Source organism: Protopterus annectens, chromosome 11.part0, assembly GCF_019279795.1.
Source record: "Protopterus annectens isolate FY-2018-M chromosome 11.part0, PAN1.0, whole genome shotgun sequence".
Lineage (NCBI taxonomy): Eukaryota > Metazoa > Chordata > Ceratodontiformes > Protopteridae > Protopterus > Protopterus annectens.
In genome coordinates this window covers 1,550,335,366-1,550,349,980 of record NC_056745.1, presented here as the reverse complement: position 1 = coordinate 1,550,349,980, position 14,615 = coordinate 1,550,335,366, and the positions used below count along the sequence as shown (strand labels likewise).

Here is a 14,615-nt window from a genome sequence, read left to right as displayed (position 1 = left end):
CCTTCTGAGAAGTAGATGTCAAACAATAGTAGGCCCAGCATTGAACCCTGGGGTACACCGCTGGTGAATCTCTTGGTGCAGTTCTCACTGATCTTGACTTTTTGGGTCTTGTCTGTGATCCAGCAAGTTATGTTGAGATTTATGCTTAGCTCAGAGAGTTTGTCAACAGTGCCTGAGAGAGTATTGTATTTTTTAAATGTTTTTATTAATTTTAGCACATAAACAGCTTATTATAACATTTACAATGTATATGGAAATATAAGATTTAACAAAACAAGCTAAAAATTAAAACATCACAACTAGACCAACTGTCTTTACAAGATGTCTGTTATACATCCCATGCTTTAAGTGTTCTTGGAGTAGACTTATTTCATTGAATTTGTGGTTTGTTTAGCAGTTCTTTTTAACTTTCATCCAGGAGTTGTAATAAGTGGTGACTCTGGCTGTTCTCATCTTGACTGTTAGAAGTTCTAATTGACAGATGTCAGTTGCAATATTTGTGAATTCTTTCATTGTTGGAGGCAACAAATTTTTCCAGTTTTTTGTGATTATCTTTCTCATGATTGCTAGAATACTCCGTAAGAGTGGATACTGAACTTTTTTTACACAGTCCGGTATGGGAGTGTTAAATAAATTTAATGATTTAGTTAAGATGAATTTATCATTAAATAAAATATGTAAAACAAACGTTGATTTATCCCAAAATGACTTAATAACTTTACATTCAAAAACATATGCTGCCAATCTGCTTTGATATTTGTTTTATGTATCCAGCATTTTTTTTTCTTATACATCAGTTTTAGTCTATATGGAGTTGTAATTGTTTTATGTATGAATTTTCATGCAAGCAGTCTCTACTTTAAAGAGGATGTAGTTCTTTTTAAGGAAGGCAATATTTTTTCTACCCTCTTGACTTGGATTAAAGTTATTTATAATTTTAAAATAATCCCAGTAACTTTCTTGATGTGTCAAAGTAGTTAGAAGATCCATAAATTTTGGTATGTCATTTGTTATTGATGCTTGCATTAAATTAATTCTGTCTTCTGTTGATAGTCTGCATATTTGAATACCTAACCACATTTCATTGCCCAAGTTAAATTTGGTAATTATGTCTTCACCAGTTTGTAATTTCTTTCTTTCTAATAACTGATCCCAATTTAGTAAGTTATTCTCCTTAAATTTATTTATTTTATTTATGTTAACAAGTACATAGAATGTTTTGAGTGTATGATATAGGAAATAGTAAAAAAAAAAAAAAAAAAAAGCCGTGCCTTATACCTTGGGTTTTTATAGATAAAATGTCTGTGTATAGCTAGCATTAAGGCAATATAAGAAGGATTAATTATAATATATCTATGTTCCAATATAATATTTTAGTATCCAGATAATATTATTATTCATAACTATATTTTGCTGTTTTTAAGTTACCTGATTTGATTCCATACAAATGCTCTCTAGTAACTCTTTCCATTTAGTGTTATAAGCTTTGTTTGGCCATAAAGTGATTATTTTTGTTATTGGCAGTAATGAATATAATTCTATATTCAGCATACCTGTCCCTCCAAAGGACCAACCTCTTAGATGATGATTTGATCCCAATCTAGGTTTGCTGGGATACGAAAGAAAGTTAAGTATCAAAAGGTTAAATTAGAGAATATTGTATTGAATGTCTTAGCTAGGTCAAGATACACAGTATGCACTCTTACTATAGTCCATTGCATTTTTGACCCTCAAAGTCTTTCAGGTTATGTATGTGTGACCTTCCCTTAAAGCCAAACTGGGATGGGTCCAGTGTCTGTAGGTTGCCAGTGTCCTAGTTTGTCATTTCCATGATAAACTTTTCAGTGGTCTTGCACATTGGCCTTGTTAGAGTGATGTGACTGTAGCTCCCTAGGTCAGTTGGTAGTCCGACCTTGTGGAGGGGAATGACTCTTGTTGTCCTCCATTCACTTAGAATGTACCGTTTCATGGCTGTGGTTGAAGAATGCCTCAAGTGGTCCTGATAGGTTGTGTTTTAGACTGTTCAGATGGCAACTGGGCTGTTGTCAGGAACCATGGAGGCAGTGTCCTTGGCTTTAACGAATGCTGCTGCTGTCAGCACTTGGTCCTTTTATAGTTGGAGATAGTTTGCTGGAGGGGATTTCACCTGGTGGAGCTCGAGGGGAGTGAAGTTTGAGCTGAATTTTTCAGCCACTAGATTTACAATGTCATCCTGATCAGTAAAGGTGGCACTGTTTACCACCAACTCAGCACACTGTTGTGTGTTACTTTTAAGTTTCTGGACATAGCTGAGTAAGGTCTTGTGATTGACCTTAGCTTGCAAAGCTATCCTGACCCCATAGTTGGCCTTTTTGAACTTAATTAGACCACTTAATTTCTTGCTTAGTTGTATAAGGAAATGTGTGTCTTTAGGGGAGTTGCTCTTCTTGATTTTGGCCATGAGTTTTCTTTTTTATCATATTTCCTGTTTAGATGAGGATTCCACCACTGGGGTTTGTTTTTAATGTTTGTTTTGGGTTAGATTCTGTTAAGTACAGTAGCCTTTGTGCTGCCATTGACATGTGTGTAGGGACTCTGTAAATAATTCTGTATAGGTAGCTGTAGTCTCGAGGTTAGGGAGGGACTTGAATTTTGACAAACTGTCACTTAATTAGATGTAGTTTGTTTTCTAATTGTTACTGGTTTAGTTGAGTTTCCCAGGTTCATTTTTACTTCAAAAGAGACAGCTTTGTGATCAAACCTCACTAGTGAAGACTTGACATGGGGGTGTGGTTGTGCAACTCTCTCCCATGATGGTGAGTACCAGATCCAGTATGTTTGACCCTGTGGTAGGCACTTGCAGTATCTGTTCCAGGGTGTCAAAGTCCAGGAAGCATTGTGCCTGTGAGTTTGAGGCAGTGTAAGTTTCCCATTCTGTAGAAGAGTCATTAAAGTCCCCAATGAATAGGGTGCTTGGTTGGATGGTAAGCACCCCTAGTAGCTTTGGGTAAGAGTCGTGAGACTCTAGGGGCATAGATGTTGACTTGTAGCTAGCCATGGTATAGTGAGGGACCTTATCTGTGGTGACTTGCATGTGGACTCCTGTTTTAATCGGCCTTGGAGATATGTTTGGTGCTGATGTTGATCAAGACACCCCCACCACTAGCCCCAGTCTCTGCTGTTATTGCTCTACATGTATGGAAGGCTATGTAACTTTACACTCCTGAAGTTCTTTCTGTGGCTTTAAATTAAGAATCATTCATGGCGGACATGTCTACATTCTTCTGAATGAGGAGAGGTGTGAAGGTTTTTTTTTTTTTTAGGTGCCTAACATTAAGCAGTAACACTTAAGGTTGCTTGGAGACTTTTTCACTGTGTTGGTCATTGTGAATTTTTGTCATTGCCTAAAAAAGGCTCTAGGGGGTAGATAAAGTTGTAGCCAATATTCAAAACAAAGGGGTGGGGGTGACTGGTGCAGCCCATTCTTGTCAAAGCAACATAGTCTGCTGACCATGTCCTCGCATGCTGACAAATATTGGATCCCCCTGAAGTGACACCAGAAACAAAGCCAATTATTAAGATCAATAATTTTATGTTCATACTGTGGCATAATCTTTGGTGAAGGTAGAATGCTGCCCAATGCAAGGCTTGTACCTGTTTATGACACATATTCTGAGAAATCCATTGTGTCACTTTTCGTATAGTCTAGTGAGGTACATCTCAGGTCATTTGCACCCTCATGGATTGTGATAGAATCATATTGGTACCTGGGGTGCAGTAACTTAAGTGCATGTAGGGTGCTGTGGATCCTGCCTCCAGATAGGCAACTAACCATTATCTTCTTGTTTAACCTGGTGAGTAGGGCATCTATGTATCGCACAATGGATTACCCAATGACATGAATATTAGGTGAAGTGTAGGCTTGCCTTATGAGCTTTTCAGTTGGGGACCATTGGGTATAGGTTTATGTGAGTTGTTTAATGTTGCTTTTGGTGTGTGTTGTACTGATAAGACCACCTTTGGGGATCTTTGAGATTTGGGAACGTTTCTTCTAAACCCAGATGTCTATATAAAGACATTTTCTGTTTTAAATTAAAAAAAAAAATCAATTTAATTTTGTAACAAATTAAAGAGCAGCGTTAAACTTGCACAAGGGAAATACAAGTTGTTTGTCTTCAGCTTTTCCCGGTTAGGGGTTGCCACAGCAGAACTCCGGTCCGCTAATGATTGGCAGTCGATTTTTTATGGTGCCGAGTTGCCAGCCCGACGCCCAACCTTCAGCAAAGGCACGCCCATTCACTCATGTCTTTCAGAGGCCACTCAACCATGGGGAGGACATGCAGACTCCTCACAGAAGGCACTCCAGCCGAAAATCGAACAGGAGAACCTCTTGCTGTGAGGCAACAATGCTACCGCTGTACCACCGCGGCTGTATGTATTTAAATAGACAGATGGCATAAAGAAGAATTCTCACAAGTTGTCTGGACCTGTGCCTTCCAGTAGTTGAAGAGATGTACTGAATTTCTACTACTGGATTTTAAGAGGCCAGGATGTAGTTGTATAGCTTCACAGGCAATATGGAATACAGTTTGAGTTATGTTCAGAAAACTAGTCCACCAGCACAATCCCAAAATAATAGTATCTGTCACTGTAACTAACAGTCTGTCTCTTTACTTTAGAGTTCAATGCAGTCATTGTCAGATAGTCTTCTGGTTCAGAGTCTTTTAGGTTGATGTCAAAGTTGACCCAGCAAGCTAGAGCACAAATCAGGTTCACCAAGGCATTGGAAATGGGTAAACGTTTGAAAACGTTTGAGTTTCAGATTCAGCAGTTTTGATGCTTTTTCTCTGAAACCAGTTTTACACTCCGAAGAGATGTGCTTTCTTCATTCTGTATATTACACAGGGTGTAGGATTTACAGCCCCATTTTTTATAATAAAGTATAATTACATTTATTTTAGCTTAACACAGTTTCTTTACAAAGCTGTTGGCTTCTTTGGAACTTTGCCTGTCATTGTATTGCCTAGGTGCATTTACTGGTTACAGTACACCGTTTCCCTCTTTTTGAGGGTACAAAAATGAATAGAAAGGGTACATTGTGTGGTCCCATATCTAAGTCCTTCCTGTTGGCTGTGGCTCAAGACTCTTCTCAGAAACCCATAGCGATGTCTGCCTGCTGTAAAAGTTGTATCCGCAGACTGGGTACACCTTTGGATAATTCCCATCCGTATTGTGGTTAGGGTGAGCATGAATACCTGCCCACTGTCCCCTAGCTTTTTATTCAGGTTTGAATGTTTATGCTTGCTTGTTGCCTACTATATGCTAATATTTGTAGTTACGGTGCTGCTGTTACAGATTAGTGCTGTAATTTGCTACAACAGACTGTATTTTTCTTACTAGCATGACTAAATGTGGCACTGGATAATGTTTCTTTTACATTGGCACACACCATTTGATGCTGACAGTGCAGTACTGCATGACCTTCATTGCTGTCGCATGTTTCCTTCATTTTGTTGAAATTGACAAAAGTGATCACAACTTCCAGTTAAAATCAAAATGCTAAGAATACTGCTACAAGTGTCTGTCCATCAAATGTATGCTGCGCCCCTCATCAGATGAACATTAGTAATCCTAACCATGTATCTGAATGTCATTGATCTGCTTCTGTATTGAGTTTGCTCCCTGGTTCCAGAAGGATTTCATTCTGTGTGTGACCCAAAGTGATCCTAGATCAGCTAGTGACGTGGATGCTTGACTAGCAGATGAGTGGGGATGGGAGTTGACTGGTCAGTGTCAATTCACACATACTTAGGGACTGAAGATGGTCTCTCTCTGTTATACTGACACCTGCTGGATTGTGACAGGAACATGGTATGCAACAATATGGTTGGATTTGTGTTTGATGCTGTTCTTGGATGATTGCCACACCACAAACAGATGCCACCCAGGTGATGAGAAATGGAGGCTGCATCTAGACGGCTGGCAGATGTGGAAACAGAAAACAAGCATTATTTGTTATGTATTTATACATATATAATGTCTCCAACTCTGTTTTGTTTTGTTTAATAATGCATTTTTCTTTCTGTAGTCTGCTTTGAGGATACTTACTGCAGCCTGTTTAATGTGGTGAAATGGGATAAAAATGAACATCAGCTGGATCATTTGGCAGAACAACTGAAGAGACAGAAATTGGTGAGAGATATTGAACTTTGGCAAATGTTTCTATTTTTTTTCCCTTCTTTTTTCCATTTGTTCCTAACATTTCTACTGAGGCATGTTTCAGTTTCTTACCTTTGTACCTTTGTTTTTATTTGTATTTTTCCATTTCTTTTCTTTGGAAGTATTGACAGTGTGATGTTTTGTCATGCTTCATGAAATGTGATTTACATACATCATACTCCATGAATGCAACACAGGGCAAATGCCAACTACACTAGCAAAAATGAATTTTACATTTATAGAAAATATGTGGTATTGGATATTAACATAGTGAGTAATTCTAAACTACAGCAGTTGTACACATTATCCTGTAATGAAGCAAAATGCAATCAAACAGACTTAATCACCTTGTTAACAATGTCCTTAGTGGTAGGAATGGCAAAAGATCCTTTGGGCAAGCACAAATTTAAAACTACATAGCTAGTCCATAGCTTGTAGTGGAGACAAACAGCATGAGTGTTACTTCAAGAAACTACCAGATGAGCTAAATGTACACTTAAGTTAACTTTTACCACACTTTCTGTCCTCATTTCCTCCCTTTGAACTCATTGTATAGCTACAGAAAGCTGACTATATCTCAGCCATCATCTTGGCCCTTTTGTGATATTTTCTTTTACATTTGCTCCCATGATTTTTTGTCCTTGTTTTAAAATTTTAGGAAATTTCTCAGAGTCAAGTAGAAATGTATGTAAATATTTCCAATTGAACCTTGCTTTTTTGGTGATGTCACACCATAACTTTGGAGAAATATTTTTCTCTTTTAAGCTAATGTTTGGTAACAGAAATGTAACCCAAGCTGAGATTAGACATTTTTTTATTTGCATCGTACTGCATAGTTTTCCCCAGAAAAAGAATGATATAATTTGCAGGGTTTACTTTCAAAATCTTGCAGCTCCAAAGGTTAAGTGTACGTATTACCACAACCTTTATTTGAAAGTTGGCATGCCGAATATCAACATGCCGGAACATAACACTGGGTGACGAAACTCCCTACTACTCCAGACCTAGGAATAAGTGCTAACATGGGTCCGAAAGGGGGGCAAGTTCGGACAGTCAGTAATGCTGATATTCAACATTCCAACTGTCGACATGTGAGACTTGACCTTCTGAGTGACGAGTTTTTCATGGTAAACCAGTTTGCAATCTTAATTATTCTTAATAATTTATACACACATAAAATTGTCCAACAAAAATTCCAAACTGGTTGAATACTGCTGCACTACCAAAAAATAAAAAGTGAAATAAGTTAGCAAATGAATCCTGCCTACACAGTACACAAGTCAGATGATGACCACATTCAAATAGTTGCTGATTTGTGGGGACTCAGAGGCATTTCGTAGCAACATAAGTTGCTGGTGTATAACATTAGAGTAAGATAAGAATTTATACACCCTTTTCTGTCATTAGATGCAGACAAGGACTTTGGATTATCGGAAAGATTGATGTGTTTAACGTAGAATGTATTACAATTATTTGTGATAGGTTGCCAAAGCAAACATTTCTTCAACATGTTCAGTTTCTTGAGGTTTTGTGTATCTGTCATCAAATGTTTTAGATAGGAAGTTTGATGAAGCAACTGGAGGATGTATCTAAAAAAATAAGGCAGCTCTGTGTTGTATCCCTATTTCATTAGCCATTGCTATACTTGCAGTGATCCGTAGTTATTACTATGTGAAAAAATAAAGTGATCAAAAATGAAGAATATTTTAACCAGTCTAGAAAGAGTATAGGCGAGTAGGGCATTTGGGAGCTTATGTTCTTATTTCATTTCAGGGTCCAAAAAGACTAGCTTTAAGGATATGTTTTTAAACAGCTTTTTTTTTTTTTAAACCGCAGTTTAAACAATGACATACAGTGCAATGAAAAAGTATTTGCCTCTTCCTGATTTCTTATTTATTTGCATATTTGTCACACTTAAATGTTTCAGATCATCAAACAAATTTAAATATTAGACAAATATTCAATTCTCAGCTAGTGTGTGGGGAGTGCCTTCTGTGTGGAGTCTGCATGTCCTCCCTGCGGGTCGAGTGGCGTTCCGAAAGACATGCGTGAATGGGCGTGCTTTCATTGAAGGTTGAGCATCGAGCTGGCAACTCGGCACCGTGAAAATCATTAGCGGACTGGAGTTCTGCTGTGGCAACCCCTAACCGGGAAAAGCCGAAAGACAACAACAGACAAATATTAGACAAAGATAACCTAAGTTAACAAAAAATGCAGTTTTTAAGTGATGATTTTATTTATTAAGGGAAAAAAAAACTATCCAAACCTACATGGCCCTATGTGAAAACGTAATTGCCCCCTTGTTAAATCATGAAGTAACTGTGGTTAATCAAATTTTTGGGAAAGCTGAGTTCAATTTCACTAGCCACACCCAGGCCTGATTACTGCCAGACCTGTTGAATCAAGAGATAACTTAAATCGAACCTATCAGGCAAAGTGAAGTAGGCCAAAAGATCCCAAAAAGGAAGACATCATGCAGCAATCTCAAGAAATTTTGGAACAGCTGAGAAACAAATTAATCAAAATCTATCAGTCTGGAAAAGGTTACAAAGCCATTTCTAAAGTTTTGGGACTCCAGCCAACCACAGTGAGAGCCATTATCCACAAATGGAGAAAACATGGAACAGTGGTGAACCTTCCCAGGAGGACCAGCCTACAAAAATTACCCCAAGAGCGCAGCGACAACTCACCCAAGAGGTCACAAAAAAACTCAGAACAACATCTAAAGAACTGCAGGCCTCACTTGCCTCAGTTAAGGTCAGTGTTCATGACTCAACCATAAGAAAGAGAATGGGCAAAAATGGCATGCACGGCAGAGTTCCAAGGCGACAACCACTGCTGACCAAAAAGAGCATATAGGCTCATCTCACTTTTGCCAGAAAACATCTTGATGATCCACAATACTTTTGGGAAAATATTCTGTGGACTGACGAAACAAAAGTTGAACTTTTTGGGAGGTGTGCATCCTATTACATCTGGCATAAAAGTAACAGCATTTCAGAAAAGGAACATCATGCCAACAGTCAAACATGGTGGTGGTAGTGTGGGATGGTCTGGGGCTTCTTTGCTGCTTCTGGACCTGGACGACTTGCTGTGATTGGTGGAACCATGAATTCTCCTCTCTACCACAAAATCCTGAAGGAGAATGTCCAGCCATCAGTTCGTGAACTCAAGCTGAAGCGTATTTGGGTTCTGCAGCAGGACAATTATCCAAAACACACCAGCAAGTCCACCTCTGAATGGCTTAAAAAAACAAAATGAAGGTTTTGGAGTGGCCTAGTCATTCTGGATTTGAATCCAATTTAGATGTTGTGGCATGACCTTAAAAAGGTGGTTCATGCTCAGAAACCCTCCAGTATGGCTGAATTAAAACAGTTCTGCAAAGAGGAGTGGGACAAAATTCCTCAACCACGATGTGAAAGACTCATTGCCAGTTATCGCCAATGCTTGATTGCAGTTGTTGCTGCTGAGGGTGGCACAACCAGTTATTAGTTTTAAAGGGCAGTTACTTTTTCACACAGGGCCATGTAGGTTTGGATATATATTTTTTCCTTAATAAATAAAATCATCACTTAAAAACTACATTTTGTGTTTACTTGGGTTATCTTTGTGTAATATTTATATTTGTTTGATAATCTGAAACATTTAAGTGTGACAAACATGCAAAAAAATAAGAAACCAGGAAGGGGGCAAATGCTTTTTCATTGAACTTTATGTACTCCTACATGAATAGAAACAAGCCATAGCGAATTTTTCATTATTTTCATAGTGTGTGTGTGTGTGTATCTCGAAAGACCATAATCACAATTCTGCTATGTCAAGATAACTTTGTCAAAAATGCCGTTTTATAACGATTGTGAGAATGATGAACCTGTAGTAGTTTTGATGCAGTGCTGCTGTTTCTTTAAGGTGTAGTGGTTTGTGGATATAGATATGGGGGCTGTTGTGTGCTAATGTACAGAAGCTTAAGGTAGGTGTTCACTGTGTAAGGCTTTGGGAAAGAAATGTTTTATATTTTAAGTTGGGAAATTTGATGAGTAGGTTAGAGTAGGTAGGTGACCGTATGTGTCTGTTAGTTTTCCAAGTGGTGATTTTTGCAGATGTGTGGTGCATTTCTCATGGGTATGGTTTTGAAAGTGTGCAGTGGAGGTGTAGGGTGCGTAATGGTAGATTTGCAGTTTTCTTTGTGATAGTGCAGCTGTGGAGTTTATACATACACACACACACACACATATATATATATATATATATATATATATATATATATATATATATATATAATTAGCAGGGGATGGAGGTTGAAGGGGGGCTTCCCCCTGCTTAAACGTAGATTAATAGGTTGTTGTTGGTTTCTTTGTTGTTGTGATTTTTCATGGTAGAGGGAGGAAGGTTGTGTTTGTATTTTGTTATTCGATATTTTGATAGTCGGTTTAGTGGAAGTTTGGGTTATTGTGTTTTAGATATTTTTGTCTCGATATTATGAGATTCAGGATTGTAGCATTTTGAGATTTGAAAATAGATCCATGTATATATAAAGAGAGAGAGGGAGAGAGAGAGAGAGGTGTAGATAGAGATGTAGATATGGTTTCATGTTTTATCATCATCATTCACTTGAGCTTTGCATAAAGTGCTCAGTTTTTGCCTTCCTTTAAATTTTACTCATTCTCCTGAATATTGTTTTGTATGTATTGTTCCTACCATTTCACTGTATTTCCAGGTAATTTACTCCTTTCCTTTCATAGAGATCCCACCTTCAGTTCTTTTGTCTCCTTTGCAATTTTCAGTGCTTTAATTATAGTTTGATTAGATTTTAATTTCAGTGTTTTGTAATTTCTTTCTTTCTTTCTTTTTTTTTTTGTATTGAATAGCATTAAACTTTGTAAGGCACTCTAGGTTTAGGCAATTCATATCATTAGGTCTTGCCTCAAAAGAATAATTTCCTTAGTTACAGCTATTTGCTTCCCCAACATTTTTGACAAAGTACTGTCTAGGAATTTTTTTATCTGCCAAGTTGTTACACACCCAGAAAAACATGTTCCCAGTTAGTTCTCTCTTTTTTTTTCCATCACAGCACTATCTACCTGAGGAAGAATTCTCAGACGTCTGCTTCTGATGCATAAATACTCATGCAAACACTTCCAAGCATGAATCCTAAATGTTCTGGACTTTATTTAATTTTTGGGATCTATGTGTGTGCCCTTGTATTGTTTGTTTATAAATTGCTTTTCTAACCTCTGATTGATTCATGTAGTTATTATCGATTATTGTATATGTCCTATGAATATCCTTTTTTAACAGCAACTTCTGTTCTAAATTTAACTTAAAACTCTACTAGAGTATCCCTTTCTCTTGACATATACTCTTTTTATCAATCCCTAGTAGGGAAGGCAGTCTGAATGAACTTCTGCTTGGCCTCATACTTCCTCCTAGTTATTTATTTTCTCCCAATGCCTAGGTTCCTTTGCTAATTTTGTGCTGTAAATTCTAGCACTGACTTACCTGTTTTCTGTACTCCTACTTGTAATCATTCCTATTGGTGTAGTCTCCTTTCTCCATTCCTGTGGTGGCTTAGTTCTTGGAATACTTTCTGCTATTTTAAGATAAGTTCTTGAAAGAAGTGGATATTCCGTCTTATGTGTTGGAGAGAGGACACTCCAAGGAAATGATCCACAACTTGGTAATTGAAATTTTCAGTAGGAAGGATAATGACCTTCATCTATTCTGAAGCAAACTGATTCAATTAGAAAAACAAATGTCCAGCATAAGAGCTTCAGATTTAGAACTACTATGATTTTACATTTGTCAAGAATGACAAGCATTTGAAAAACATGTTGTGTTGTGTCTTTCGGCTTTTCCCAGTTAGGGGTCGCCACAGCAGAACTCCGGTCCGCTAATGATTGGTAGTTGATTTTTACGTGCCAAGTTACTAGCCCTGATGTACAACCTTCAACGAAGGTACTCCCATTCACGCATGTCTCCAGCGTCTTACTGTGAGGCGACAACGCTACCACAGCACCACCACCGCGGGTTAAGCATTTGAAAGACATAATACCTCATAATTGGGACTTAACCATCAACAGTGCCCCCCCCCCCCCCAAAAAAAAAAAGCTCTTTGGTGATGAGACATTAGTTGTGTATAAAAGGAGCAGTAATCTTGTCTGCCTTCTATTCGGGTATTAGAAAAATAGCTAAGTGTGGATGTTGCAGCCCATGTAGATTTATAAGTGACCAATACCTCTATACCAGGATATAAAGGGACCACTGGTTGTGTTGGATATTATAATTGTAAAGAAAAAGGGATGGTTTCTATCACCTCTTGTAGATCTTGTAACAGTTTTATGTGGGGAAGATAGAACACCCACTCAGACAATGGATTTTATGAACATAATTATAGTACAAAAACAAAAATTCAGCTAATGCCACCAGTAAACATTCGCAACAATGTACCGATGTTCTTCGTGTTTCACTGTTGCAATCATTACACTTAGGTTCATAGGTTGGTACTAGACTATCAGCCCAAGGGCCTATACAAGCCTAGCCATAACAATTCCCTGGCTATTTCTTCCCACACTATTTACTTCCCTGGACCCCTGTCTAGCAGGGCGACTGACATGATCCCTGGGGTGAATTTCCTTTCTCCCATCCAATCGTCAAGGTTCCTTTTGAAGAAGGCCAAAGAGGCACTCTGCTTGACATGTATGGGCAATCTATTCCAGAGTCTGGGGAGTCTCTGGGTCAGGAGCCTATCCCTCATGCTGGCAGGCTACCCTCAGTCAGCCTGAATTCCAAAGTCTAGGTCCGGCGTCGGTTGCTGTCACCTCTTCCCTGACGTCAGTGCGCCAGGGGTTTAAAAGATGCAGCCAACGCCATTTTCTTTAGTCTTTCTTGCTATGCGGTGGCTGAAGCATAAGCAGTTCGCAAGTGCTGGTCGGCCGACTCCTGAGATTTTCGTGTTCGAATTTCAGATCCGAAGTCTTCATTAAAAGCTCAGTACCCCGTTGGGGAAATTTTTTTCTTGCTCCAGACCGATGTCAGAAAAATTGAATAATTGTATTTCTTGTGGGAAGCAAATACCTCATAAGGACTTTCATTCTTACTGTATTCCTTGCCTAGGCCCTGATCACGATGTTGCTAGTTGTCGGTTTTGTGCTAGATTTAACCAACGCACTATTAAGCGTCTGTACGATTTTGCATTACACTATTTTGGCAATTCTGTGCTTGGAACCAGGCACAAGGAATTGACACAGCTGTACCAAATATTCCTCAGATTTTGCAATACTTAACTGAGATGCTGGACAAAGGCCTATCCTTTTCATCAATTAAAATTTATGCCTCTGCCATTTCGGCTCATTACAATACAAAGCTACCAATCTTTTCTCATCCCTTGTTAAGGCAGTACCTCAGAGGAGGCAAAAACTTAAGGCCTCCAAGGAGATCACCAGTACCTGCATGGGACCTCAATTATGTTTTGGGAAAACTCACCCTGCCTCCTTTTGAGCCAGCTGCTACAGCTGATATAAAGTTTTTATCTTGGAAAACAGCTCTGCTCCTAGCAATAACCTCTGCAAGACGAGTCTCAGAGCTACAGGCACTCAATGGCTGTGGAACCTTTTATTTTTTTTTTTATCCAGACAGGGTTTCTCCGAGGTCAAACCCGACATTTATGCCTAAGGTAGTGTCTAGTGTGGCCCTTAACCAAACTATTCATCTGCCTAGTTTTTATCCAAACCCACAGAATAAGGGGGAGAGAATTCTGCATTCTTTGGACATACACAGACAGCTACGCTTCTACTTGAACAGAACCAAAGCCTTCAGAAAGACAGAGCAACTACCAGTGGCATATGCTGCAGGATCACAAGGAAAGGCTATCTCAAAGCAGACTATTTCAAAGTGGATAGGCCACTGCATTCGTTTCTGCTATTCACAACATGGCAAGCCAGTGCCTAAGGGCATTAGGCCACATTCAACCAGAGCAGCAGCCACTTCAGCAGCCTTCCTCAGGGGAGTACCAACCAAAGACATTTTAAAGGCTGCTACCTGGAGTTCAGTGCACACCTTTACAAAGCACCATCATTTACCACTCTACTCTAAATCCAGGGCAGGCTTTGTCACTGCAGTTCTGCAGGGCCTCATAGCCGCTCCTAATGGTATTTAGCTCCAGCCACCCAACCTTTGCTTTGGGATTCAACCCAAGTGTAATGACTGCAACAGTGAAACACGAAGAACATAGTACAGTTGTGTACACTTACCATGAATGTAGAAGTTTGAGTGTATTTACTGGTGCAGTCCAGGTTACCCACCCACCATCCCCCATATCTTTGCTACAACTTATCTGCTCTTCTCTAACCTATACAAACTATGTGGTGTATTTGCTTGTAGATGAAGGTATTATATATTTTGGTGCATGCTTGTTTTAT

At 38.7% G+C, this 14,615-nt stretch overlaps 1 protein-coding gene across 1 annotated transcript in view; it reads left to right on the top strand.

Moving 5' to 3' along the window:
* The window catches only part of TASOR2 (transcription activation suppressor family member 2), a 2,454,942-nt gene that overhangs the window by 850,643 nt on the left and 1,589,684 nt on the right, over nt 1–14,615 (top strand). Inside the window, exon 11 of the mRNA XM_044088824.1 lies at nt 6,068–6,171. Coding sequence (XP_043944759.1) covers nt 6,068–6,171 — 104 coding nt within the window. The remainder of the gene's footprint in view (nt 1–6,067; nt 6,172–14,615) is intronic.